The sequence below is a fragment of the Myiozetetes cayanensis genome, unplaced genomic scaffold (genome assembly GCF_022539395.1).
Source record: "Myiozetetes cayanensis isolate MyiCay16 unplaced genomic scaffold, myiCay2020 scf28, whole genome shotgun sequence".
In the NCBI taxonomy this organism is placed as follows: domain Eukaryota; kingdom Metazoa; phylum Chordata; class Aves; order Passeriformes; family Tyrannidae; genus Myiozetetes; species Myiozetetes cayanensis.
In genome coordinates this window covers 1,251,236-1,275,739 of record NW_026087499.1, presented here as the reverse complement: position 1 = coordinate 1,275,739, position 24,504 = coordinate 1,251,236, and the positions used below count along the sequence as shown (strand labels likewise).

The following is a 24,504-nucleotide window of genomic DNA, read 5'->3' as shown; positions in this document are numbered from 1 at the left end:
TGCTGAGATCTGGGAAGCAAAGGAATAGTGTGATTTAGCACTTGGTAAGCACTAGAAACATGGAATATCCTGAGCTGGAAGGGACCCACAAGGATCATCATGTCCAACTCATGGCCCTGCACAGAGAATCCCACCATGATTTCACACAAGTAGCTACTGCCTTGCTTTCCAGGGATTTCTGTGCTAGAAAGAAAAGCATTTGCTGAAAGAGTATTTAAAATTCACTGTGAAGTGTTGAAAGTTTAAAATATTCTCATTATGGTAAGATGCTTACCAAGGAAAGCCACCCAATCCTCTCCATAGGGAAATCCTTGCTGAATTGGCCACTGTGATTTTTTTCTTTTAAATTTTATTAAAAATTAATACATGTTACATTTTCAAGTGTAAATACTGAAAAATAGCCTATGGCAAAATGAAAAGGCACAGGATTAAAACCAGCTTAATTGTTTCCATGGATACATGTTTGCTATTTGGCAAAAAGTATTTTTATACACTTTCTACAAGAATAAGCATCATTTTAAATATATCTGTGAAGGGTGGGACCCTGTAATTTAACCATGACGACAGAATTTGTACTCCTAAAATGTGCTAATTCTAGTGATACGTCACTTGAAGGTTGTTCTTTGGAGCAGAGGAACTCAAGTGCAGGAGGAGAGTGCAACAGGCATCTCGACACAGGGCTCACTGCGTGACATGTCACGACACACAGCAATCTCTGACAGCAAAGCAAAGTGCAGGGGTACAGACAGCAGAGTTTACAGCAGCTCTAACCTGATTTGGGGAAGAATGCACCAGAAACTGGATCAGAACACCGGGAACGGATCAGTGAAACATCTCACACAGGTTTGCTGAGCCCCAGACGGTGGAGTTAGAATATTAAAATCATTGTTCCTTTCTGAAAAATAGATTTGTGGCTGTTGATTTTGTTTTCACTTAAGAATCAGTCCTTGTAGCCCTGATGCAGTGGATTGCTAACAGTCGGGATGTCGTTGGAAACAGTCGCTCTGGCCGGGGACACGCCCGGGCTCTGGCACAGCCCCGAATCCCCGCGATCCCGGGGGCTCCCGGTGGCACTGGGACAGCTCAGTGCCGTGGGTCTGTGACTCCCACTCCAGTAGCTGCCCCGTCAGCCCCGGCTGGGACTGAGCAGAACGCCAGGCACGGCCCTGCCACGGGCTGTGTGTGGGGGCACCGGAGCGGGTCACCCTCCCCGCGTCCCTCCGTCACCACACCCGGCATTTCCCTGCAGGGTGCATGGCTGTGCCCTTCTTACACTGGAACACCTCGGAGAAGGCTTCAAAGTTCTGCAAGGATCCCATCACCCTGAACAAAGAGAAGGCACTTGTTAATATGGAGACAGTGCATGGAGATTGCTCCTCTGGCAAACAGAGAGAGTCGTGTCCAGAAAGGGTTTGGAGCCTCAGAACTCGACTGCAGTTTGGAATACAGGATCCTTTCTGCAAGGACATGTAGGTACTGTGACCAGTGAAACACCAGAACAGTGTGGGTGTTCATCAGTCATTCCCTAAGGATTGGCAAATTCCCAGGCCATGTGCTCCCCAGCAGTGTCCTACAAGCCATGGCAGAAATCCTGAAAGTTAAGTTTGGATTTATCTGGTGTGTTATAAAACTCTCCCTCTGGGCTGTCTTGGTGCCAGGGGGTGAATGAAGTGAGCTCCGAGTCAGTAAATCAGTAAAACCCACCTGTATTTCAGAGGGCTGTGCACGTCTGTCTTTATGGACTGGCTGGCATATTCTGGTCTGTAGGAGCCACACCAAACCTGGACAGGGAGCATTAACAATCAGTGGGTCAGGATTAAAGGGACTTCATTTTGGGAATATTCTCACTTGTTTTCAAAGTTTTCCTGAGAGCCATCCCAGTTTGTTATGACATCACTGGAGGATGTTTTATAAAGAGGCAGAATAGATGCAAGTATTTACTAATTAGTTTTTGTTTTACAAAGTCTTGGATCAAGATCTGATGCTTTGGGATCAATCTATCAGCAGGTGATTTCACCAGGTGTTTCCTTCATCACATGAACTGAGGTCTGAGGGCCTGGGGCACAACCCTGACTGTTCTTACCTGGGCAAAATTGAGGAAAAAAAGCTGTTTGTGGGACAGGTTCAGTCCAGGAAGCTTTGGCTCCTTTCCTTCCCGTTCCAGCCACTTCAAATAGGCCTGGAAATGATCATAAATCCAACTCAGAGGAGCAGCAGGAGGGGGATATTGAATGTTTTATTGGGGTGGGAGGCTTTAGCCACAATATGAATGAACCCAACATGTTTCCCTTCTGTACTTCTGTGGGTTTTCTCTCTCTAATACAACAGTACCAAGAATTTTATGACAAAGCTGTCAGCATAAGCTGACTTCACAGACTCTTTCCACAGGAATTTGTATCTGGAAATAAAGTGTTAAGTCTCCTCCACAGCTCTAGAGTGATGATTTTTCTCTCGTCAGGTAACTGCTCATAAAATAGCAGATAACAACCTTGCTCAATGTTAAATCCATTACCTGTTATTGTTACACATTAATTGGCCAATTTGCTTTTTTTAGCTATATTGACATGATGGAGACAAGTTAATGTGTCCTCATGCTGGTTAATTCCCAGTGTTCTGTTTCTGCAGCCTCTCTGTTGCTGAGATAGTCCCAAAGCACATGAAACAAAAGGGAGAGCTGAGGGTAAAAATAGATCCAGCACCACAGAACATCCATGGATTCTGTGAGCAGGCGGTTTGTGTCATCCCACTCTGCTCCTGCACACCTGCAATGGCTTTTGAAACAATTCTAACCAAGTCATTAATTGGAATATTGTCCCTTGGGGTCAGAAATGTCAGTTGAGGTTTCTGAAAATTCAGGACAGGCTATGAACACCTTTAACTGGTGCCATACCCAAAACACTAAGGATAAAAAAATTGTACTGGGACATCTGGAAGGATCATTTGCAGGGGAGAACATTCTCTGTTGACTCCCAGTGTGTTTGAATTACCTTGTAAGCCTGTCGGACTCCTCCGTTATCTGCAATGTTTTCTCCTAACGTGCTGATGCCACTGACCTGTAAAAAACAACCATTTATTTACTCCATAGTCAGTAAAATCAGCAGCTCTAAGAACTACAGGCTGAAGCACAGTCATACAACACAGACAAGCAATGACTTTGTGCTGGGGCAAGTAAGGAGATAATAACAATTTAAAAAAATCACAGGGTAAAAGCTGTAGATTAGAAGAGACGATCTACATGAATGTACCATGAGCAGGAGCTGGGCTGGTGCTGGGCAGAACCTCCCTGCACACACAGCCTGGGCTTTCTGGGCTGCTGCTGTGCCTTATTCCCAGAGGAGCTGGCTGCAGTTTCTGGGGTGTGTGCTCTGTAGGGGTTCCCTGTTTCCAGCAGTGTGCAGAGCTGTGGTTGTTACTCACGTTCTGCCCCCCTGCCAGCTCCCAGGTGTAGTTCCCGTACTGGTGCACCATGCACCGGGACTGCTCCTTGAAATGCAGCGCTGAGAAGTTGCTCCACCAGTCCAGCATGTTCCCATCTTTATCAAAATTCCTTCCTGAAGGGAAATCCAAGGAAAAAAGCGAAGTTTTCAGTGAGAGAAAGGAGCCGCTGTTCTTCCAGGGTAGCACCTGGGACGTCAGAGCTGCCCCTTCCCTCTTTCCCCCTTTGGTCTGGATGCTCAGGAATGTTTATGGCACAGCTGATCCTCCTTGTCATGAGAGGATGGACAAGATCAGCTATGGTCTCTGTTATTCCATGATTTCCTGTTCAGTCAGCAGCCCTGACTTCAGCTATGGCACTAAGGCCTGGTTTTATTCCCAGCTGGATTATCCATCACAGAAAAAACCTTCCCCCACGCTCCCTGGGGTTGTTCCCCGCGTGCCTGAGCTGCTCCCAGGCAGGGATGTGACTGTGTGTGCAGGGCTCTGCAGTCCCAGCAGTCTGGCACGGTAATTCCTGGCACTGGAAGGAGTTTTAGCTGAAATAATCCCATTTCCCAGCTCTCTCCTCACCGTTGTCATCGAAGCCGTGCGTGATCTCGTGCCCAATGACCATCCCGATGCCCCCGAAATTCAGGGCCTGGGGCTGGTGCTTGCTGAAGAAAGGGGGCTGGAGGATCCCAGCAGGAAAAACTGCAGAGAGGGACAGAGAGAAGGGGAGATACTGTAGGGTGGCTTTACTTTTGCATCCTTGGCAGACAGCTTGTTTGCCTGGTGGAAGGGTCAGGAAGGAACACAAAATATAAAATGATTAGAAACAAGCTCATGCCTCCTGTGAAATTGTTCCTCTCTTGATAAATGGAAAATGACAAGTTAATAAAGGTTTAATTTGGCACATCTGCAGCTACAGTGTCTCCCTGTTTGAGGCCCGAGCATCATTTACATTAAGTTTAGCCTAATTTGGTGCATAATGTTTGCTGCAGTGAGTCAAGAACAGAATGTTTAGGAGCTGTCTTTTGGAGACAGGCACAGTTTGTGTGTGAGAGCCATTTTATAGGGGAACTAACGGATGTGTTGTTGCTTTATTTGGGTTAAGGAAACGTTAGAAATCATCTGCTGATACCAACAACATTTGGGGTGTAAAACATGCACAGGAGGGATTCCTGCAGGCACCAAGGGCACTCGATGTCAGTCGAGCAGCTCTGCAGAAAACCACCCAGCTGATGTGTCAGTGGAGGGCTTTGCACTGCTGTGGGGCTGAAGATGGTGAATCAGTTCCATGCAGCTGTTCAAAGCTGTTTAAACCTACCTATCTGGTTCCTGTTGGGGGAATAGAATGCATTGACCACTGCAGCTCCAATTATCCATCTAAAAATAAATGTTGCACACAGTTAGTAGTGATTTTTTTTTTTTTTAAAGTCATTCTTTTAATTTAATTATTGTTAAAAAAATGCAAGGTGTATAGGAAAGGATTGTAAGGAAATAATCCTTATAAGGATTATATATAAGGATATATAAAGAAATATAATTTGATGACAAGGAAAATCCCTCAAAGGAAATTGTACAAGGAAAGGATTAATGTAGGGAAGAAGGGTGCATTGAGTACAGCTGTGAGGAAATCCTGACACCAGGAAATACCTGTTTGTGGGCACCTCTCATCCAAAATAATTCCTTGGCTATCTCAGCCCCCAGCACTCTCAGCTGCCCACAGCCTGACTTACACACCCTCACCCTCAGTCCAGAACTGGGGCTGGAAAGTGCTGCCTGGGAACTCACATGTCTTGGTCGACTCTCTCTCGAAGTTTTTTCAGGCTCTTTTGGGCTCCAGCTCGCAGGTTTTCCAGGATGTTTTCAAAGTAATTGTGTTCACTGAAGTTTAACTAAAGAAACAGAGCTCCAAGTGTATTAGTCAGCTGTGCAGACAGAGGGACTCCTCACACCACCAAATGTGTCCTCTAAATGATGTTTTCTGGTTGCATGGTATCCACCAAAAGTTGGCCCTCTGCATGCATTTATTTACCAATATGTTCTTTTTAATGTCCTTGGAAAGGACACTTGTACAGGTATAAGAATTCCAAGTGGCAAGAAAATAAGAGCAGGCTTTTATCTTGAGGTACTTGGTGAGGTGTGCACAGAATACTTACATTGGCATATTCCTGATCCAGTTTTTCATTCTGATCTTCCAAAATGTAATCTGGATAGCCAATTTGTTCTTTGATTGCCATTGCCTAGAAGAAAAGAATTTAATGTTTCCTCTTAAGTGTGGTTTTTGTTGGTGTGTGGTGGGTTTTCTGTGAAGTGTCAGTACTTTATTGAATAGAATAGTTTAGCTGGGTTTTTTTCCCCTTGCTATTGGAATGGTGCTGATGGTCACTGAAATGTTTTCCCTGGGGGATTGCATTGTCTCCAATCGCCATTCTAGCTGATTTGGGCTAGCAGAGGATTAAAAGGAAAGGACAATGTGATAAGATAATGGAATAATGAATATTGAAGTATTTTCCTCCATTTTGTAGAGGAACTGGAAACAGAGGTACTACAAAATTCCAAGTATTTCCCATTCATAAGGGAATACTGAAGTTCCCTATGATCTCTGACCTTCTCCCTGGCTTTCTCCTTGGACGCCTCATCCATCCACTGCAACTCATCCAACGTCTCCACGAACACTTCGCGGATCTTCTCTATTAAATCTCGCACCTAAAAGAGAACCAGTAAGATACGAATCACTTCCAGGATTTACATTTCCCCAGGCAGAGCTAAGGAGGGGTGAAAAGCTTCCTGCTGAAGCCTGATGTCCCCAGATTCTCTGCTTTAAACCGCAGTGCCCAGCATTCAAAGAGCATCATAACCGAGTTCTGACTCTTGCCCTGGGGGGGAATCTTTCACAGACAAAATATTCTGGGGGCTCAGGCAGAAGGGAAGGGGCTCTGTGGGCACAGTGGAGGTACAGGAGTACGAAGGGTGAACTACATACCATCCTCTTGCTCTCACCAGCAAATGTCTCCCGGACATACATGGCTCCCACCGCGTTCTCCATGTTGTTGTTGACGTAGCTCACGCACTCCCTCCACCGCGCCTCCTCCAGCGTCGTCCCGTACAGAGCCTGCAGCACCAAGCACAGCTTTGGCCCTGCCTGTGCCTCTCCAAGTCCTTGCCTGACCAGCAGGTCAGCCTGACACAAAGGTTCCCATCGCTGCCCTGGGGTGTGTTTGGGGATTACGCGACCTAATCACGGCATGGCGGGATGGTTTGGGTTGGAAGGGACCTCAAAGCTCATCTCAAAGTTCCACCCCCCTGCCATGGTTATGTTGACAAGGGCTCGTTCTGGAGCTGTTGGGCTCTCCTGCAGCACTGAGCTCTCCAGGAAGAGGGGAAATACCTTCCTGTAGCTGGCCCGGGCGTCCTTGAAGCGCCGGCTCAAGCTGCTGACGCGGTCGATCACCAGCCGCCAGATGAGGTAGTTCTGGATGGTGCTGTGTAGGAAAGCAGAGCTGAACTTAATCCCCTGCAAAAGCCAACTCTAGTGCAGCCAGCCAGGCATTTGGGTTGGAGATAAGGAAGCAAATGATTGCTGGCAGTCATTTGGGTTTCACAGCATCTGCAGGTGACTGTTCTCATTTCACTGGAGTTGTCCAGCCTGAGGCCTGGACTGTCATGTGTGTTCAGGGATTCATTTCTTATTGGTTTTCCTTCTAGGATGTAACAAGACCTAAGCCTGTGATGTATTTTTTGCTTCCCATTTAACCTTCTCTAAGCAAGCAGCAGGTGAGACACTTGGTGCTGAAGTGCTTTGAGACCTTCAAAGACATTTCCCATATTTTACAGGGGTCTCATTTTCCTTGGAGAAGCCCTGGCAGAACTAAAAAGAGGCTCCAGTGATTGACTTCTGGTGGCATATTCTCCAGTTTTTTACCTTGCTGAGTACTTGGAGATGATTGCTTTCAGCTCTTGCAGGTAGGGCATGCCATAGACAACCACCTCCTCTTCTGGGTCAACCTGGACACTTACTGAAGACATGACACCTTGGATGAAGAAGGTCCAGTTAAATTCCTAGGCAGACAGAGAGATGCCAACGGTGGGTGTTTAAGTGCCTTAGTAACTGGACTTTCTGCAGTTTTATGGCCTTGAATGTAGCCGTAGTGCTGTTCAGTAGAAAAAAGCTTTTTAAGAGGCTCTGAAGACAAGATTAAGAATGGGATTGATTTTATACCTCTTTGTTGAGTCACTGACAAATTCACAAAGCCATTTCCATTGGAATTAAGAGACTGAAAGTATGAAACTGCTCATTAAGCACTTACATTCAATGCAAACTTCTCCTGTAGCTCTGTTAAGGTCATTTTGTTGTACAACAAGGTCACATCGTGCCTTTCCTCTGCTGGGGTTGTTGCCTGAAGACATTCACAAGGTTATTACTGGAATCAACTGACAGAAATATCAATGGCTGAAATCACATACATATGCACAAACGAACACTCAAATAACATGCAAATAAACCATTTCTCTGGGGAGAGAGGAAGCTCATTTGATGGTGCCCAGTGCTGCTTTCTAAATTTCAGTGCAGGAACTCTGGTCCCTGCTATTCAATAACATTTCAGTGATATGCTGAGCCAAGTGGTTGCCTCTGTCCTCTAGAATGGCAGAACAAGCTCTGGGAGATTTTTAGGGGGCTGAGATTTCTAAGGATGCAAAGGGAGGGAGCCCTAGTGTTATCACAGCCTATGTTTAGCAGAAGAATTCCAAACATAAATACAGCCAGGACTGGAGCAGCACAGCAGTGTGCTCAGCAGACAGTTTAGACACAGCAGACACTGATTTCTGGGCTGTTCATGGCACAAAAAGTCTTCTTCCCCCTGTCTTTCAGGCCGTGGGCTTTGTGCTGTGTCGAAAACTGTTGCCCAAACAGCGAGACCCGTCCCCCTCCTCCCTCACCCCCCTGGCACCCCGAGGCCTCAGTCTCTGGACTCACATTTGCAATCTCTGTTTCCAGCTCCATCACCTTTGCCATTTCCTCCTGGACAAAGGAATCATCTCTGGACACGTTCTTGTCCTCCCGGATCATTTTGGCGATGGTGATCATGAACTGCAGATAAGCCTCTCTCACCTGCACGTGGCAAACAGGGGGTGTGGACAGCACTGAGTGCCTTTTTCCCTATGGCAGATACTGCTGCTGCAGCTTGGAGCTCAGTTCATCCTGGAATGCCCTACAGGGCAGTCACCAGCCTCAAAACACACTTTGTGCTCCCCTGTGCAATCCATCTGGGGCATTCTGAGTTAGAATTGCTGCTCCAGCAAAGAGAAGGCTCCATGACTCAAGTTACTCTGTGGGAACAGTGATCCCCACCAGCCAAAATCCCAGAGTAAGTGTGGAAGGTTTGAATTCTCTGAAAGTAATACCATAAATCTCCTGAACTCTGCTTTTGCTGACTGAGACAAAGGCTCTGTCTCAGACGGTTCCAGTGACACCTTTGCTTTATTTCTGGTGGGAGGTTCTGGCTGATTTATGCCCCAGAAAGGGCTTTGAAAAGAGATTTGGCTGCTGAGGGAGTGCTGATCCCTGATACAGGAAAACCTAATGTTACCTGTTCTTCTTGCACACTTTTCTTCCTCCACAGACCTTGGAATCCAGATGAACACAGCAACTGTTGTGAAATTGTGTCTGGGCACTTACAGGACGATGATTTGTGGTTTTAGGCTGAGCCCTTAATCAGGCCAGACTCCCCCAGGCCTCAGGAGGAGCTTTGCCAAAGGATGCTGGACTAAGCACAGGGGGAGTTTGGGTCATCAGAGTTGGGTCATTGTCTGGGGGCAGCCAGCTGGTAAATAGCAAATAAAAAGGGGTTGTGTCTCCTCCTTAGTCATTAGGATTAAAGACACAGCCTGGCCCCTGGTTTATGGCTTCAAATTAAAGCTGTATCGAGCACAGATGGTTTTCTTTTGCTAATTTGGGGTTGTCTCTGCACTGTACCTGATTTTCTATCTCCCACAAGTCGATCTATGTCTGACCTCCATGAGCCAGTGCGTGAATATCCCTCTTTTGTGCTGTAACTGCTCTGTGCAGGTGACACTTGCAGGACAGACTCCTGGTTCAGCAGCTCCCTGCAGTGCCCAACACGGCTACGAGGAGGTTGTTCTGGATCAGGAGCTGGCATCTTGTAAAGGTGCCCAGAAGGTGTGGAAACAATGCTGTATAAACCTCCCAGGGCTGTGTCCAAGCTCTATTCTGCATGAGAATATGGTCAAACACACTGAAGGAAGAAGCAATCTCTTCCCACTGATGTTTTCATCTGCCTTTACAACCACGAGACAAAAGAGTCTCAAATGCTGATTGTTGTCCCTCTGTTTTCCCTTCCATTCTTGTTAGGAAAATTGGTTTGATGTTGGGCTGCAAATACTCTTTGTTAGCATGACATAATTGAGGGAAATGCAATGTACTAAAGCAGTATTTTCATCTTGGAAACAGATAAATTATCTGGCTCTGTTTGCAACAGCTTTCTGTGTATTTACAGAAACAGTGTTTTTGCACAATCAGTGCTTTTGCCCCGAGCACTGGCAGAGAAAAACAGCCAGGAAATCATCTCTCACAATTTTCCTGTAATTCTGGGGAAAGGGGAGAGTAGGTGGCAGCAGATTCTTACTAGCTGAGAATCAGTGGATTTAGAGGAAGATAGAAGGGAATCCAAGACAACCTGCACTGAAAATGTGAATCTGCCCTTCAGAATTTGAGGCTGTTCAGTGATTTTATTTCCCCATAATATTCTTCATGGTTGGCTGGTTCTGGGGAGGCTTGATATTTGTACAGTCTTTTTGTAAATGTTACAAAATTTTGGCATAATTAGGAAAAAATGTAGCAATGAATGTCACAATCTAACTCTGATTGTTACATGCCCTGAAGATTCACATATTTGAGTTTTCCAAAGCACAGTGAAGTTGTTTTAGTGGCACATAGTAAATAAATTACAAGGAACACTCACCCTTTGATAGTTGCCCCCATTAAAGTAGTAATCCCTGGATGGCATTCCCAAGCTTGGCTGGTCAATCTGAAGGAAAACACATTTCTCTGGTTAGGGATGAACAGGGGCTGTCCAAAGGAATCCTCGAGAGGCAACCTGAAATGCTGTTCCATCCTTGCAGTGCTGGAACAGCACAGCAGCCAGGCAGGCAGAGAACTTCAGCTCTCTAAGGACTGGGGGCAGATGGAAGGAACAACTTTGGTCTCTGGGTTTTTAGGTAAGGACAGGATGGATCTTGGTGTGAGTTATTGAGCAAAATCTTTCAGTCCCCATTGAGATCCAAGAATAAATTTAAGCAACTTTTCTAAGTTGCTTGACTTGAGGGCTGGACTTCCTGCAGAACCATTCATGAACAAACTCTGAAATATTATTTACATTTTTAGACCCAGGGTTTCCTGCTGTATATTAAACCTCACCATCATTTTGTGAGTCACAAGAATTTACAGCCCTTAAATGCTGTAAATCAGCAAAGTTCCATTGATTTTTATTCATTTTACTGAAAAAAAAATAATTATGCTGCCATGAAACGTTTCCTGACATGTCTTTGGGACAGATCTGTCACTTGGGGTACAGAGCTGGTTGTTCCCTGCATTTGGCCAGTGCTGTGCTATGGAAAGCTCATCTGCCTGCAGTGTAAATAACTGTCCACTGTGATTCTGGGATATAAATAATGCCCTGTGATTTCTGGCTTACATAAATGATGTGTCTGCTGGAGTCCCTGTCGTCGTTCCACACGAACATGTCGATGAGGACACGTTTGTTGAACCTGGAGTTCATTATGGACAGCTTTTCTTCCATGCTCCAGCTTGGCTCTGGGAGACGAAAGGGAGAACAAACACCATTTGTCCATCTGTGTCAGGACTGATTGAAGCTGTGCAGTTTGCTGTGCTAAAATTGTTTAGCTCTAATTCTCTCTCTATACATATCTATGTTAAATATGGGTGACCCCCTGACTCTTGTTCATGAAGAAAAGCTGGAAATGGGGGTTTAATTCATTGACAGTGGCCCCCCTAGTGCAGGAAATGACTCTGACTGCACATTATTGAACCCTTTCAGGCCCAGCATTACCTTTGGTCTTATTCCAGTCTGCAGAAGCCACTGGCCAGTCTCCAACCATCCTTAAGGCCTCCAGCAGAGGCAAAGAATCTCGCTGCTCTATAAGGCCTGAGAGAGGAAAGACAAATGTTGCATTGTTTTCACAGAAAAACAGGTAATGGGCCTAACAGTTCAAATCTGAAGCTGAATTTATCATGGTCCAAAATAAGAGACACCATGAAACCATCTGTCCCCTGCATCAGTCTTCAGAAAAGCAATGACAGCACTTCTGAGACTCCAGTGCTGACCTTTACTGCATTGGTTTGGAAAGGATGAAGTGGGACAGGTTTGTGCCTTCTGAAGGGAAGGTTTTGCCCCAGCCCAGGGGTGGGTACCCAACCTCCATCCTTTCCACATCCCAAACGTGCACTTCAGGCCCTAATGATGTGGCCAGGCATGTTCATCCATCTGAGGATGAGTTTCCAGGCGGGTCCACATGGATTAAACAGATATTGAGTGGACTGAGCAGAACACTGGCACTTCTGTACATTCAGTATTGACCACGGGGATCAATGGAACAAGAAGGGACTCACTCTCGTTCATGCAGGACTTGTAAAGGATTTTAGCTTTCTGAAATGCCTCTCTGTCCCCTTGATCTGAAGTCTCCAGCACACCTGGGGAAGGAACCATTGCCATGAGATTTGTGCCCTGGAGAGCTTTGATCATTTCACAGTAACCCCTGAGAATTCAGGGCTATGATAAACACTTGTTTCTGTAGCCTGCAATTACTGTGAGCCTGGAGAGCTCTTCAGAGGAGCTATTAATGGCAAAAGTGTCAGGAGGAAGGATGTGCAGGCTTGTCCTGCTCCTTTTGAAGTTAGTACCAGATCACCTATGGCTAATTTTTAGTGGGAACAGGATGTTCCTGCAAAATGGGGGTAGTAAGAGGTGTAGAGATTAAAGGACCAGAGAGAAAAAAAAAAAAAATCATAATCCACACTTCTCTCTGCAGGTTCATTTCTCTGTGCAGTGTGTAGCCAATAACCCCTGAAACCAAACACAAGTGTGTAAGGATGGAGTTCCTACCTTTCAGGATGATCTCCAGCTCGTCCCTCAGGGTGTCGAAGATGCTGTACCTGGAGCTGGTCTCTGGGATGATGTGCCTGCTCAGCCAGCCCCCACAGGCGTACTGGTAGAAATCCTGGCACGGGTCAGCTGTGGGGTCCATGTTCTGGATTATTCTGGCAGCTGGGTACCAAAATTGGAGAGCTGAATCCCACAGGCTGCCCGGTGGTCTCTGGCACTACCAAAGACTGTCAAGGAGCTGCTTGGCAAGAGTCATTCCCATGTGTTAGGGCTTGAAGGATCCCATTTTCTGCTTGAAAATGCCTCTGAGTGGCAGAACAGCTCTCCCACAGCACAGTGCCCTCCAGGCACGGGGGTGCTGCCCAGGGCTCCCCTGTGCTCCAGCTCAGGTACCTGCCTGAGAAGCCAGTGTTCCAGGGGGAAACTGGGAACATCCCTGCTGGGGTCCCACCTCTCCTGAGGTGTGGATGCCAAAAAGAAGAAGGTGAATGCCCCATGTATAGGATGCACTCACAGACAGAATTCATTCTAAAGGGATTCTTACCACACTAAGGGACAGACTGTTGGCCAGCCCATGTCCCTGTGGCTCAGGCCAGAGGGCTGTTGGCCACACTGGCAATTTTCCTGTACTACTTCCTTACGGATGATACCCCCTGGCCAAGGGGAAATCTCGTTCCTTTTCATCTCCTTCAGCCTTAAAGCCTGAATTACCTTTTACTCAGGTCCAGCACCAACCCATAAAACACCCCCTGTGCAATAACCCCTCAGAGCGACCCCGTTACCTGCCGTGACACAGCCAGGGGTGGTGCAGACGTTGCCTGAGTTGGTGCCATAGTGAGTTCCTGCAGGGAGAAAGCAGATGGAATTAGCTGTTTCAGAAGGGAACTGGCCACCAGAGCCCAGACTGTGACAGCTCTGCTTGGTCTGAGAGAAGTGAGCGAATATCAGAGCCAGAGACATCGGCTGACAACTGCGGGGAAATCTTTCATCTGGAGATTTATGAGGAAAATTTGTTGGCAGCAGCATTACAACAGCACTGGCAGTGAGTTTTAACTCCCTTGGAAAAAGGATTAGACCATCTTTTTCTACCTGCTGCCTCCACAGACTTTCTGGTGCAAACTCAAACTCTGAGGTCCCTTTCCAGACAATCTATTAAGATGCTTTGAGCATCTCAGCTCTCTCTTGATCTCCAAAGTCATCGTGACCAAGAGATGTAAACAGGGGGTGAAAAGCTGCATTGCTGCTTTCCCACTGCTCTAAGTCATCAAGATCAGATCAGGAAAAAGAAATGATCTTTATTTCTGGAAGTATGTGTGTGCTGGGGATGGCCTTGGCCCTTGGAGAAGGAGATTAATTCTAATGGCTTAATTTACCATTTGTGAAAACTGGGCTAGCTTCATATCCACCTCTGTTAAATAGACAACTACTTGGTTCCACACTGGAAAACAAAAGTTGATACTTCCCAACAGGATTAGCCATTTTTTGGACTTCTTTTTGATCCTTACACTGGGATGTTTGCAGTAAAGAGTTACTAGGAAATTCCTTTCAATGAAAGTAAGTGCTTTACACGAGAGCAAACAAGATTACAGTAATTCAGAGAGAAATGAAACAGTGGGGAAGAAAAGAGGGCTTTGAAGTTCATCAGTGGAAGCGACATAAAAAGCCCCCACTGCGATGGGGGCCCAGCTGAGCACATCTGCATGAGAATAACTGTGTGTCTTGTGGGTCTGGCAACCTCCACATGGGATGAGCAAAATATGGCTAAAAATGTGAAGCTTCACATTAGATGGTTCAGCTTTTTCTCTTTGGTGTTTCTGTCAGGGCTTTGGGGTGGTTTTTTTTTTGTACTGGATGAAGCAAAGTGCAGTTTTTGGAATTTCCTAAACTCTCTGTTAATTAAACAATTAGCAAAATCAAACCTAAAAGCCCAGGGTATTTTCAAGAAAAAAAAAAAAGAGTTTTGAGAAAAGAAAGGAGTAGTTCAAAGGCAGATGGAAATTCTCTGTAAAGGAGCAATAGCAAAGGTGAGACAGAAATACCTGTTCTACAAGAATGCTGTGCTTCTCATTGTTTCTCAGGGACCAGGCAGGACTCAAGTGAAGCCTTTTTTCTTTTATATTCACTTTTTTTTAGTCAAAGCTCCTCTCTTTAATATGACCTGACAATGTCTAACTCCAGTTTCTGGAACCCAACTGCTTTCAGCAAGGCTCAGAATCCCTCCCTTCCCAAAGCCCTGGGGATTGGGAAGCTGTAACTGAGCTGGATAACCATCCCTTTCAGTCTGATACAGCACCATCAGAGAATTGATCAGGGAAGATAAGCTTTAATGGAGCTAAATAAAATGACCTTGGCTGTGGGACTACTGCAAATGGAAGAAAATGAGGGAAATTAAGAACTCCAGATGCTACTTGGAAGGTGAACTGCTCACCTGAGAGATGGCAGAGCTGGGACGTGCTTCAGACCTCTCTGGGCTCCCTGGGGAGAATTTTTCTTGTCTCAATTTGCCTTTAGAAGAAGCCACAGGACACTGTCACATTCCCTGGCCAGCAGCAGGAGGTGAGAATGACTCCTGGGAGTGTGGAGCCCTGCAGGCCCCTGCAGCAGCTCAGCTTTTGAATGGCAATTATTTTTATTTGGTTCTTTTTTTTTGAAATACAGGTTGCTTTTCACAGCCTGACTGAGGCTCCTTCTCAGACAACGAGAGCAAAGCAAATCTCTGCGTGGGGCTCTGGAGCTCACAGCTTGTGTTTGGCGTTCGGAGGAGCACAGATGGCTGGGGATGGCACACACGGCGACAATTAGAGCCACAGTTGTCACTACGTGGGAGCTTTACCTCCCAGCACCTTCCCTGTTCCTCAGAACTCCTCTGCAGAAGCGCTCCTGGCGCTGCAACCTGCTCTTTTGGCTGCTCAAGCGGCCAATTGTCTGCCACAAACAGCACTGCTGCCAAATCCAGGTTTTCTTTGCCGGAGAGGGTGGGCTGTGCCGGGTGTCAGGGTCTTCAAATGGAGCCCAGAACACCAGTGTTTGCTTTGGTTCCACCTGCCTCAGGATTTCAGGCACGGCTGAGCCAGGATTCCATGTGGGAATCAGTGAGGACTGTTTGCCTTGCATGGGCTGTCACTGCCCAGCAACAAACCCAGGGAGCTCCATCTGACTTGGACTGCGGAGGGTCTTGCCACCCAAATATCACAGTGCCACTGCCCAGTTCAGAGGTTGCTCCTGGTCAGCAGATTTGTGCAAATCTGTTATTCAAGTGCACAAAACCCACACTGACAGCAGAGGATGTGTAGGAGAAAAATGTGGTTTTTTGGTAAACCCCCAGGGCGAGGTGTTGCTTAGACCAAGAATTGGATTCTTCTCTGTTTATGGCCTAAGAGGGCAGAGCAGAGCATGACCCTGAGCTTCCCAACTGCCAGTAGGGACAACCTGAGGGGATGCAGACACACAGAAATGAATGTCTGTGAGTCTGACTTCTGAGAGGGGAACTTGGAAGCCCAAAAGTGAATAAAATGTCAGTGAAACAAGATATTACGGGACCAGCAATCAGGTGAGGATGGAAGTGGTTGGTAACTAAGTTGCCTGAAGAAGTTGCTGACTGATTTGACGTGTCAGCTATAATAAGTGTTGAAATGTTCTTCAGACCTTTCCAACAAGTGCTGAGATTTGGAGTTTGGTAAATATTTGTGGAAGGGAGCTGTGGAAAGGCTCAGAGCTGAACGTGTGGGTGTGATGGAAAGACTGACAGTGTGGTGTGTTCAGGTCCAAACCCAGTGACTTCAGTCCTGTCTGCTTCCCTTGCTGTGATCACCCAAATATTACTCTCTTCTTCCTACATTTTCTTTTAGCTTGTTTAGATGAGTCTTTTTGGGCATGAAAACTTCCTTGGATGTCAAGCACCCCCAGGCTGCTTGTAGGACTGTATAACTGCACTGCTGTGAGAGCTTCAGTGTTTTTGTTGGCTGGGAATAGAGATAAAAATCCCAGTCAGCTTTAACAGCACTACAGGAATTACTGCTGCACCCAGGGGGCTGTTTCATGCACCACAATGCTCCTCTGTGAGCTATGTACAGGCAGAACAGAAATAGTCTTCCTGAACCACAAGGCCTATATGTGCCTTTCTATATATAAAAAAGAGATAATGTAAGGCAGGACAGGTAATCCTTCTATTTTTCTGATCTAATTTGCTAATTTAATTTCTAATTACTAGCTAAACAGAATTATTTGTTAGAAGCTGGGTAGTGTCAGCGTGATTAAGGATGTACAAGAGATGAAGTGGCAGATCTGAATCTGCTCTTAGTGAACAATCCAGTGCCCCATTCTCCTTTCAAAATTAACATTTGAGTGAAATTAGAAATGGAACAACCCCAGGATAACACTCTGGGTTCTATCACATGAATGCTGCTCAGCCACACTGTTTTTTCCTGTTGCTGTGTGGGATTTGTTGCACAGCTTTGAGCCATAAGTGCTTTTCCCTGGGCGAGTCTGAGACTTCAGGCTCTTGGCTGAGCTTCGGGAGAGGGCCCAGGGGTGACAGCGAAACAGGACCAAGGGGAGCACTGGGACAAAACTTCTGGAGACAAAAAGAAACATTTTTGTCCTGCAGGAACTGTCTGAGGAGCAATTCCTGCCCCAGCTTTAGACCCAACCAGGGCATGCACACACCCGCTGAAAAGGTGAAGATTCTCCTGCTCAGTCCCTACCTGGAACTTCCTAAAGCCCGTGGCTGCTCCAGGGTGTGCCCACAGCTGGCTGTGCCCACAGCTGGCTGTGCCCTGGGTGAGCTGGCTGTGCCCTGAGGCAGCAGAGGCACAAAGGGGCTCTGGGTCAGAGCTGAACCCCCTCTGCTCAGCTGGGGGGAACCAGCCCAGGACAAGCAGCACATCAGCCCTGCAGTGCCTGGCACTGCTGCTGCCCAGGAATGTCTGAACCTGGGAAACACCTCCAGGGAGAGTTTAACTGGCCAGACAAGCATGCAAAATATTTAGATTTTAGGCTTGTTCTCTCGAAGAGAAACTTTCCAGTAAACAAATGTGGTTAGCACTAGCTCTTCCCCTGGGTTTGGATGAGACCAATATGTGGCTAAATATTAACACCTGGATTATCCAGGCAGTGAAACCCTGCATAGCTCAGTATTTGATACAGAAACTCCTCCTCTCTCCCCCCACCTCCTGAGCTGAGAGAATAAACTTCTCTGATGAACTTCATGAATACCAAACGCTCAGATTTCACCTGACATTCCACTGCTGGGAGCAAAAGGAGTGAACAATCAAAAGGCTTTTCCCATGAGTTATTGCCCAGAATCGTGCAGCGTTTCCCTTCCAAGAGCTGAAAATGCAGTTCCCTGCAGCAGGGGATGCAGAGACAGGGGAAGGACACAGCAGTGCCTTGCTCTAGGTTTGCTGTTTCTCCTTTAGTTCTGTGCTCTGGTGTTTTAGCAAAGATGTGAGTCCAAGAGGCTTTAATGGAGATGACAAACACAAGGCAGTGCTGCTCCCAGTCATTTGGTGCCTCACAGGATTTTAAAGTAGGTGTTCTGGTGGGAAAACTTCAGCTTTAGTTAGTGTGCTCTGCAGCTGAAATATTTAGGCAGAACACCTCAAAATAAGGTGCCTCCATGTCAGCAAGACATTTGCACTGAAGTCACTGAACCAAATCCCACTCAGAGATCCAACTGCCTGGTGGAATATTTAAAAAGTCTCTCCTTTCCTCAGCAGCAAGTGGCATTGATTTTAAAGCTTTCAGATTGTAAGAAGCGATTTCCCCTTTGGAGAGACTGTTATAAAAAGTGTTTTAAAGCAGCTGCTCCTTTTAAAAAATCCTGACAATGATGAATCTTGGCTTGTGCTTCTATAAAATCAGTAACTATCAATCCTTACACACAGACACACACCCTCCCCCTGAAACAGCACAGCATCTTTCTCAAAACAATGCTGAATTCAACAAAACCCATAGAATTCACTGAAAACACAGAATCTCACATCACACCATTTAAAAATGAATTAAAATCCAACATAATCCCTGTGCACGGGCTGGGAACAAGGCAGAGACAGCCACAGCCCTCACAGAGGTGACTTCACTGTCCCCCCTGGAATTTTATTTTCATTTCTCTCTGGGAAGAAAAAAAAATAGACTTGAATGCTGTTTGCAGAGGGAAGAGGAGAATCATTCCCAGGTTCTTACCTCTGCTGCTGGCATAGAGGATCACCAGGGCGACGGCGGCACAAGTCATGAGGAGCAGCAGGACAGCCAGACCCAGTGCCACAAAGCTCCAGGGCTTCTTCCCAGACTTCGTTGATTTTTCCACAATATCCATTTGGCTTTCTGATTTCCCCATTATTGTAACTCTAAATTGGGGAGGGGAGGGTAAGAAAGAATTAACAGCACGGCTAAATCAGCGTGAGGGTAAAAGCAGGAGAAAGCAGGGAGGAAAAGGAAGCAGAAAAAAAGCAAAGGGAGAGAGGAAAGTTCCAAATTATTACATGTATTTGTCCATTTGATTGTCCACAGATTTGCCAACCTCATTCTCCATCTCCTGAGCTGTGTGTGCCCTCGGGGGGGCTGTGCTGGACTGGCTGCCCGGGGCTCTCAGTGCTGCAGCGCCAGAACTTCAGGAGCCTCTTTGGGAAGTGTGGAAAAGTCTCATGACCAGGTTGGGCAGCTCCTTTCTCCCGAACAGAGAAGGAGGGGGAAAGCTGCCGCCTTCCACTCCCCACTTTTGAAAGTCTCTTGCTGCTGGGAGGAATTCCTCCCGTGGCTCCGGGTAGGTCCGAGGAGCTCCGTTACCAGCCGGGGAATCCACGCCGGGATCCTTCCCGGTGCCTCCGAGCGGGGTCTCCAGCACGGGCGGAGGGTCTGGAGGGTGGGAAGCTCCCGGGACACGCGTGGGCTCTCCGGTGCGCAGGAGGCCGTGCCCCGCAGCCCCTCGGAGCCCCCCGAGCCATGCTCGGAGCTGCAGCTCAGCCGTGCGCCCTTCCCGGCTCCGGGAGATGGGAACGATCCCAAACCCGGGCAGCGGCGGGAGGAGGGGTCGGAGCTGCTGCGGCTTCTCCCGAGAGTCCCCCCGGCTTCCCGCAAATCCCTGCTGTGCCTGAAATGCCACAGGGGAGGTGGCAAACCCACCGACACCCTCCTGCCCCGAGAGCGCCGCGGCTCTGCGTGGGAACGCTCGTGTTGGGAACGGGAGGATTTATAGGGGTTGTAGGCAGTGCACCCAGCTCCTTGGTGCCGCTGCTTGGGAATCCGTCTGGTTACAACCGGGAAAGAGAAAAAAGGGCAGGGAAGGCATGTGATTCCCCTTGGGGTTGGCTTTATTCCTCCCCAGAACTGGCTCTGGAGCGAGGCAGAAGCAGGTGGGTGTTTGGGGGGGTTTGTCACTGAGTGCCGAAGTTCGCTCTGGATAAGTGGTCAGGTTGTGCCTCTCCCGACCTGCGCTCCCAGTCCCGTGTGGGTCCGGGAGGAGGTGCTGAGGGCAGATTCCTTTGTGGCAGCCCTGATTTGGGAATGTACACACAGTGTTCCAAGGGTAGGAAACAATGAACACCAGTTTTTTCTGCCAGGAGTCCAAGTGTCCTCTCCCAGTCAGGATTCTGCCTCAAAATCCCTATGAGAATTTGCTTTTTTTTTTTTTTTTTCAGGAGTCATGTTATCTCAGGCTTCTGTCGAGTGTGAAGGCAGCTATTCTCATCCCACCAGCTGAGGAGGAGGATGAGAACACAGGGATCTGAGAGGCACGTGCAGATCCTGGCTGTCCATATGGGAGAAAGAGCTGCAGAAGGCAAGGTCGCTCTTAGGGACAAAACTATACATTTAGTGAAGATGTAAATGACGTCTCATTTCTGCTTGCAGAAAGTTCCACAGCTAAAAAAGGCTTGTTTCCTGTGTGTGTGAGTCTTCCTTACTGCTGAGCAGTTTTACTGGTGCCTTGCAATGAGGGTGGCTCTGAGGAGGGTCCACCTGGTTGAGGTCCCCAGCACTGCAATAGGCAGGTGTTTCAGGGTTTAATGTAGCTATTTTTTGAGATTTAATGCAGTTATTCTTGTACCATGGCTATAAGATACTGCAGGGTATTATTTTGCCCATTTTGGAGTTGCAGAGTCAAGATGCCAAGAATCCAAGAGCCTTATTCCTACTGCTGGGCTGTAAGGAAGTAAAAAAAACCAACAACCCAAATACAATAACCCAAACACAACAACCCTTCTATGTGAGGAGAAGCAGCAGCAACTGTAAAGGACATATTTGCAGAATCATTAATTTTGATTGTCTTGAGCAGCTTTGTGTGGTCACTGAAATAGAGCAATCCATCATCTTGGCAGTGCAGCAAGGTCCCTGTTCTGGTCCCTGCTTCCAAGGGGACAGACCTGGTTTGGTTTCTGACACTCTCAGGATCACCTTGTAGCCTCTGGGGCAGAGGAGACCTGATGCTGCAAAGTGGAATGGGGTTGTTTTGTTATTTATTCTTTCTTAAATCTCACGTTCAGCTGAATGTTCATGTGCTGGTCTTTCACCTGCTGCCCACTCCACAGTCCATTAGCCCTTATTTTACCAAGGAGCTTAAAAAGCATCGTCTCTCTTGCAATACAGAGAAGGTGAACACTGATCTGGGGAATTTTCTTGCAGAAACTGAGGAACAGTGGGGGTTTTCAGTTCTTGGAAAACATCCTCTTTCCCCAGAGCAGCGTGGACTCAAAACAGATGAAGCAATGAGGCGTTTGCTGTTTGGGTTGGGCTGCTTTGAAAGGATTTTTCCCTTTTTGCTTAGTTTGTAACTTTGTGAAGGAGGTTCTGCTGTTACTGGAATGTGGATGTGGAAGGAGCTCCCAGTGGCAGGGTTACAGTTTGGAAAAAGCCTCAAATCAGAGATTTTTACACTTGGATCCTGGAGGGATGGGGCTGGAGCAGCCAAGCTGGATGACTGCCTGCTTTTAGGATGTGTTCACTGTGAACTTTAGGGCTCCACATATGAATGTTTAATAAAAAGGTGCTTCCTCAGGCATAAGGCTTCCCCAGGCACACAGAACCACCGTGGTTCCTGAAGAGAGAGAGGGAGCTGCTCTGGAGTTTAATGCCCTGCTTTTCTTCTTGGGAAAAAATTCTCAAGTCTGGGAGGAATTTATGGTCGGAGCGTTCCAGCCCTGGACAGCAAACAGTTGAGCTGGTGCCTCACTTGCCTGGGAGACTGTATTTGGATATTTTTCTTTTCATATTTCCCCTGGAGAACCTGGAATAACCGTGGCTATACCTGGGACACTGCACTGGGAGGAGGGAGTGGTCAAGGATAATACTACCTTGCTCAAGAGTTTGGTTGCTTGTCTCTGTTTCCACAATGTTGAGTTGACCTGCGACTCTTCCTTTAGAAGGAATTGATTCTGGAGATAAAAACTGTGACAAGTTGCTCATTTTTCTTCCTCTGCATGTTTGCTTTCCCATGAGAGATTGGGCCTCAAAAGCTCTGTGCTTATGAGAATATATTACCCAATATTCTTCTATACATCTGACATTTGTCTATGAGGATATATCACCTCATTTAGTTCCCTGCCATCCAGGGGTTTTGCACAGTCTTTAGTCTCAGTATTGCTGTAGCTGAATGTTCTGGGTCACCTGAATAGCTGATCCCGTGGTTGCTGCTCCCTGAATGCTCCCAGAAATCCAGGGATGCCCAGCAGGGCAGTGATTTCCCAGCCAGAGCTCTGGGCTTCTCCTGCAGGTATTAAACAGCTCCATCAAATGTGCCAACAGCTCAGTGTCCTAAAGCAGCCAAAGGACGTGGCAGCATCTTTAGTAAGATGTGTCTTAAGTGTTGTTACCATGGAAACAAGGTCTCCATCTGTGTGTGCTACACCCCTTATAGACTGATCCACACTGAGATGTGAGGGGAAATCACAGACCTCTGCATGCCAGGGGTTGTAGTTTGCCCTGAATCCTTTGCCTGTGCAAAAAAAGTCCCACATAAATAGGTTTTAGGTGGTCCTGTGTCAGGGGAAGTGCAAAACCAGCTCTGGAATCACTTCCACGTGAGCTGCAGGTTCCAAATGACCAGCTCCTGTGAGTGTGAGAGGCTGAGAAACTCCCCAGAGACTGCTCAAAACCTCTTTTATTGTTTACCTCTTTGGCTTCAGCACAACAAAGAACCACGAGTGTGGAAAGAGAGCTCTAATCTGTCCTGGTCTGTGTTCCAGTGTTCAGGTTACACAAAGATATATTTCTTCTGCTTATATGAATTAATCTGAACTGGAATGCTTACCTGAACTAAGATTTGTAACACATGGTCAGAATCCACTCTCAACATCACTGGTTTTGTTTAGGAACCAGAGCAGTGTCACTATTCCATTGTTAATAAATGAGGCTGGTATACGCATTTACCTTAAACAGGGGAGAAAATCTGAAGCTATAGGGTGACTTTAAAACAAAAAGCCCAACCAAAGAGCCTGGCCCCAGTAAATCAGCACCATGCCCTGCTCCAGGACAATGGCTGGATGTTCCCTGTGATTTATTGGAGTGGGGCTGCTGAGCACAGAGGATAACTCATTGTGCTCAGAAATAATGGCTTTGTCTTTGGGAGCCGGTGTAACCCTGTCATCTGTCAAGCAGCATAAAGGAAATAAAACCCAGCACTGAAATATCTTCTTAGAGCTGGTTGGCTCCCAGCTGTGTGTGGTGGAAATAAGTGCTGGTAGAGGCACATCTGAAACAGATTAGAATTGGGAAAACCTTGAAGCTTAGATGATGTTTCAGAACTCTTCTCTCACCCTCCCTTTAAAGATGAGCATCTTTGGAACATCACCAGAGCAAAAACCCATCAGACATCAGAGCTGTTGTGTATGAAAGGCAAGCAAGGATTTCTGCCCTGGATTTCTGAATCCATGCACTCTGCAGAGACAAGCAGGAAAAAGGTGAAGGTGTCTTACCGTGCTCTCGTGGAGGATGTTTTTCAGCTGCAGAGTTCAGGTGGCTTGTGTAGTTTCTGGGGTGGAATTGAAGTGTTTGTGCTTTCTGGCAGTCGGAAACAGATGCCTGTTCATCTTCTCAGCATTGATGCCTCTACCAGTGATGGAATTGCAAAGTGCTGCCCTGAATCTCCCTCTCTTTCCCTTGAACACTCGCTCACACACAGGTGGCTTCCAGTGCCCAATGAATTAAATGCTGAGACTTCTCAGGGAGATTAACCCTTTCCATATTGGGAATCACTTGATTTTACACCCAGACTGAAAACAGGCTGTGTAGCAGGCACAAGCTCTGCTGCCTTTAAGTGGACAAGGTGATTTCCTGGCTTATTAGCATTTATTGCTTATTAGCATTAGCAAAGCCTCTTCTATTACAGCAATTAATTCTTAGGGAAGTCCTCATTTTCCATGATGTGCTTTACTTTTTCCCCCCAAGAGGTTTTGTAGGTATCTATGGCAGGAAGGCTTCTGGAATGCAGTGTCTCCTTTCCACACTTCATTTCAGTGCAGTGATGAGTATTGCAATTACATTATTAATAACACAATGCTTAAAAGGCGTATTTTTGCCTTGCTTTGTGGTGCAGGAAGGTAGATTACAAGCAAAATGAAGATATTTTACTTTGTTTTCCTTTACTGAGCACGTAGTTTTAGCTGTTCCGTTAAATGCACTGTTTTTAGGTCTTTAAATTGGCAGAAAGAATTCCTGTTTCCAAGGAAAGATATTCTTGTGCTTTAGTTTGTGGCCATTACTCCTGGAAGTTGGGATTAGGAGTGGGTGCTGGAGATGCAGAGAGGGACCTGGCTGCCCTCCAGAGAGGGATTTGGGTTCCAGGTGCCCCTCTGTGGTTGGAGTTTCCCATCAGGGACTGGCTGGTGGGTGTGTGGTGCCCTCTGGGAAGGGGCAGCTCTGTGCAGCACGGGGAGCTCAGGGACACGGGGGCTCCTTGCACAGCAGAGACTCAGGCTCAGACAGACAGGGCCCTGCCTGGCCAAGGTGT

General features: G+C 46.9%; 1 protein-coding gene across 3 annotated transcripts; it reads right to left on the bottom strand.

Moving 5' to 3' along the window:
* Positions 1-374: 374 nt before the first annotated feature.
* Positions 375-19,838, bottom strand: MMEL1 (membrane metalloendopeptidase like 1). 3 transcript variants are annotated; one of them, XM_050322317.1, is made up of 23 exons: positions 19,046-19,838; positions 18,747-18,910; positions 13,346-13,405; positions 12,564-12,725; positions 12,071-12,151; positions 11,511-11,606; positions 11,136-11,254; positions 10,404-10,469; positions 8,399-8,533; positions 7,731-7,820; positions 7,346-7,482; positions 6,812-6,905; positions 6,407-6,535; positions 6,031-6,129; positions 5,580-5,663; positions 5,212-5,315; positions 4,745-4,803; positions 4,009-4,206; positions 3,418-3,551; positions 2,988-3,053; positions 2,084-2,179; positions 1,705-1,781; positions 375-1,323 (listed from the first exon to the last, which is right to left on the bottom strand). In XM_050322317.1, the coding sequence occupies exons 1-23, from the start codon at positions 19,093-19,095 to the stop codon at positions 1,224-1,226; spliced, it is 2,400 nt and encodes a 799-aa protein (XP_050178274.1). In that variant the 5' UTR covers positions 19,096-19,838; the 3' UTR covers positions 375-1,223. The 3 variants fall into 3 exon arrangements, with proteins under 3 accessions (XP_050178274.1, XP_050178275.1, XP_050178276.1); XM_050322318.1 differs by having other exon boundaries at positions 19,084-19,838; XM_050322319.1 differs by having other exon boundaries at positions 4,009-4,128; positions 19,046-19,834.
* Between the last annotated feature and the right edge of the window lie 4,666 nt (positions 19,839-24,504).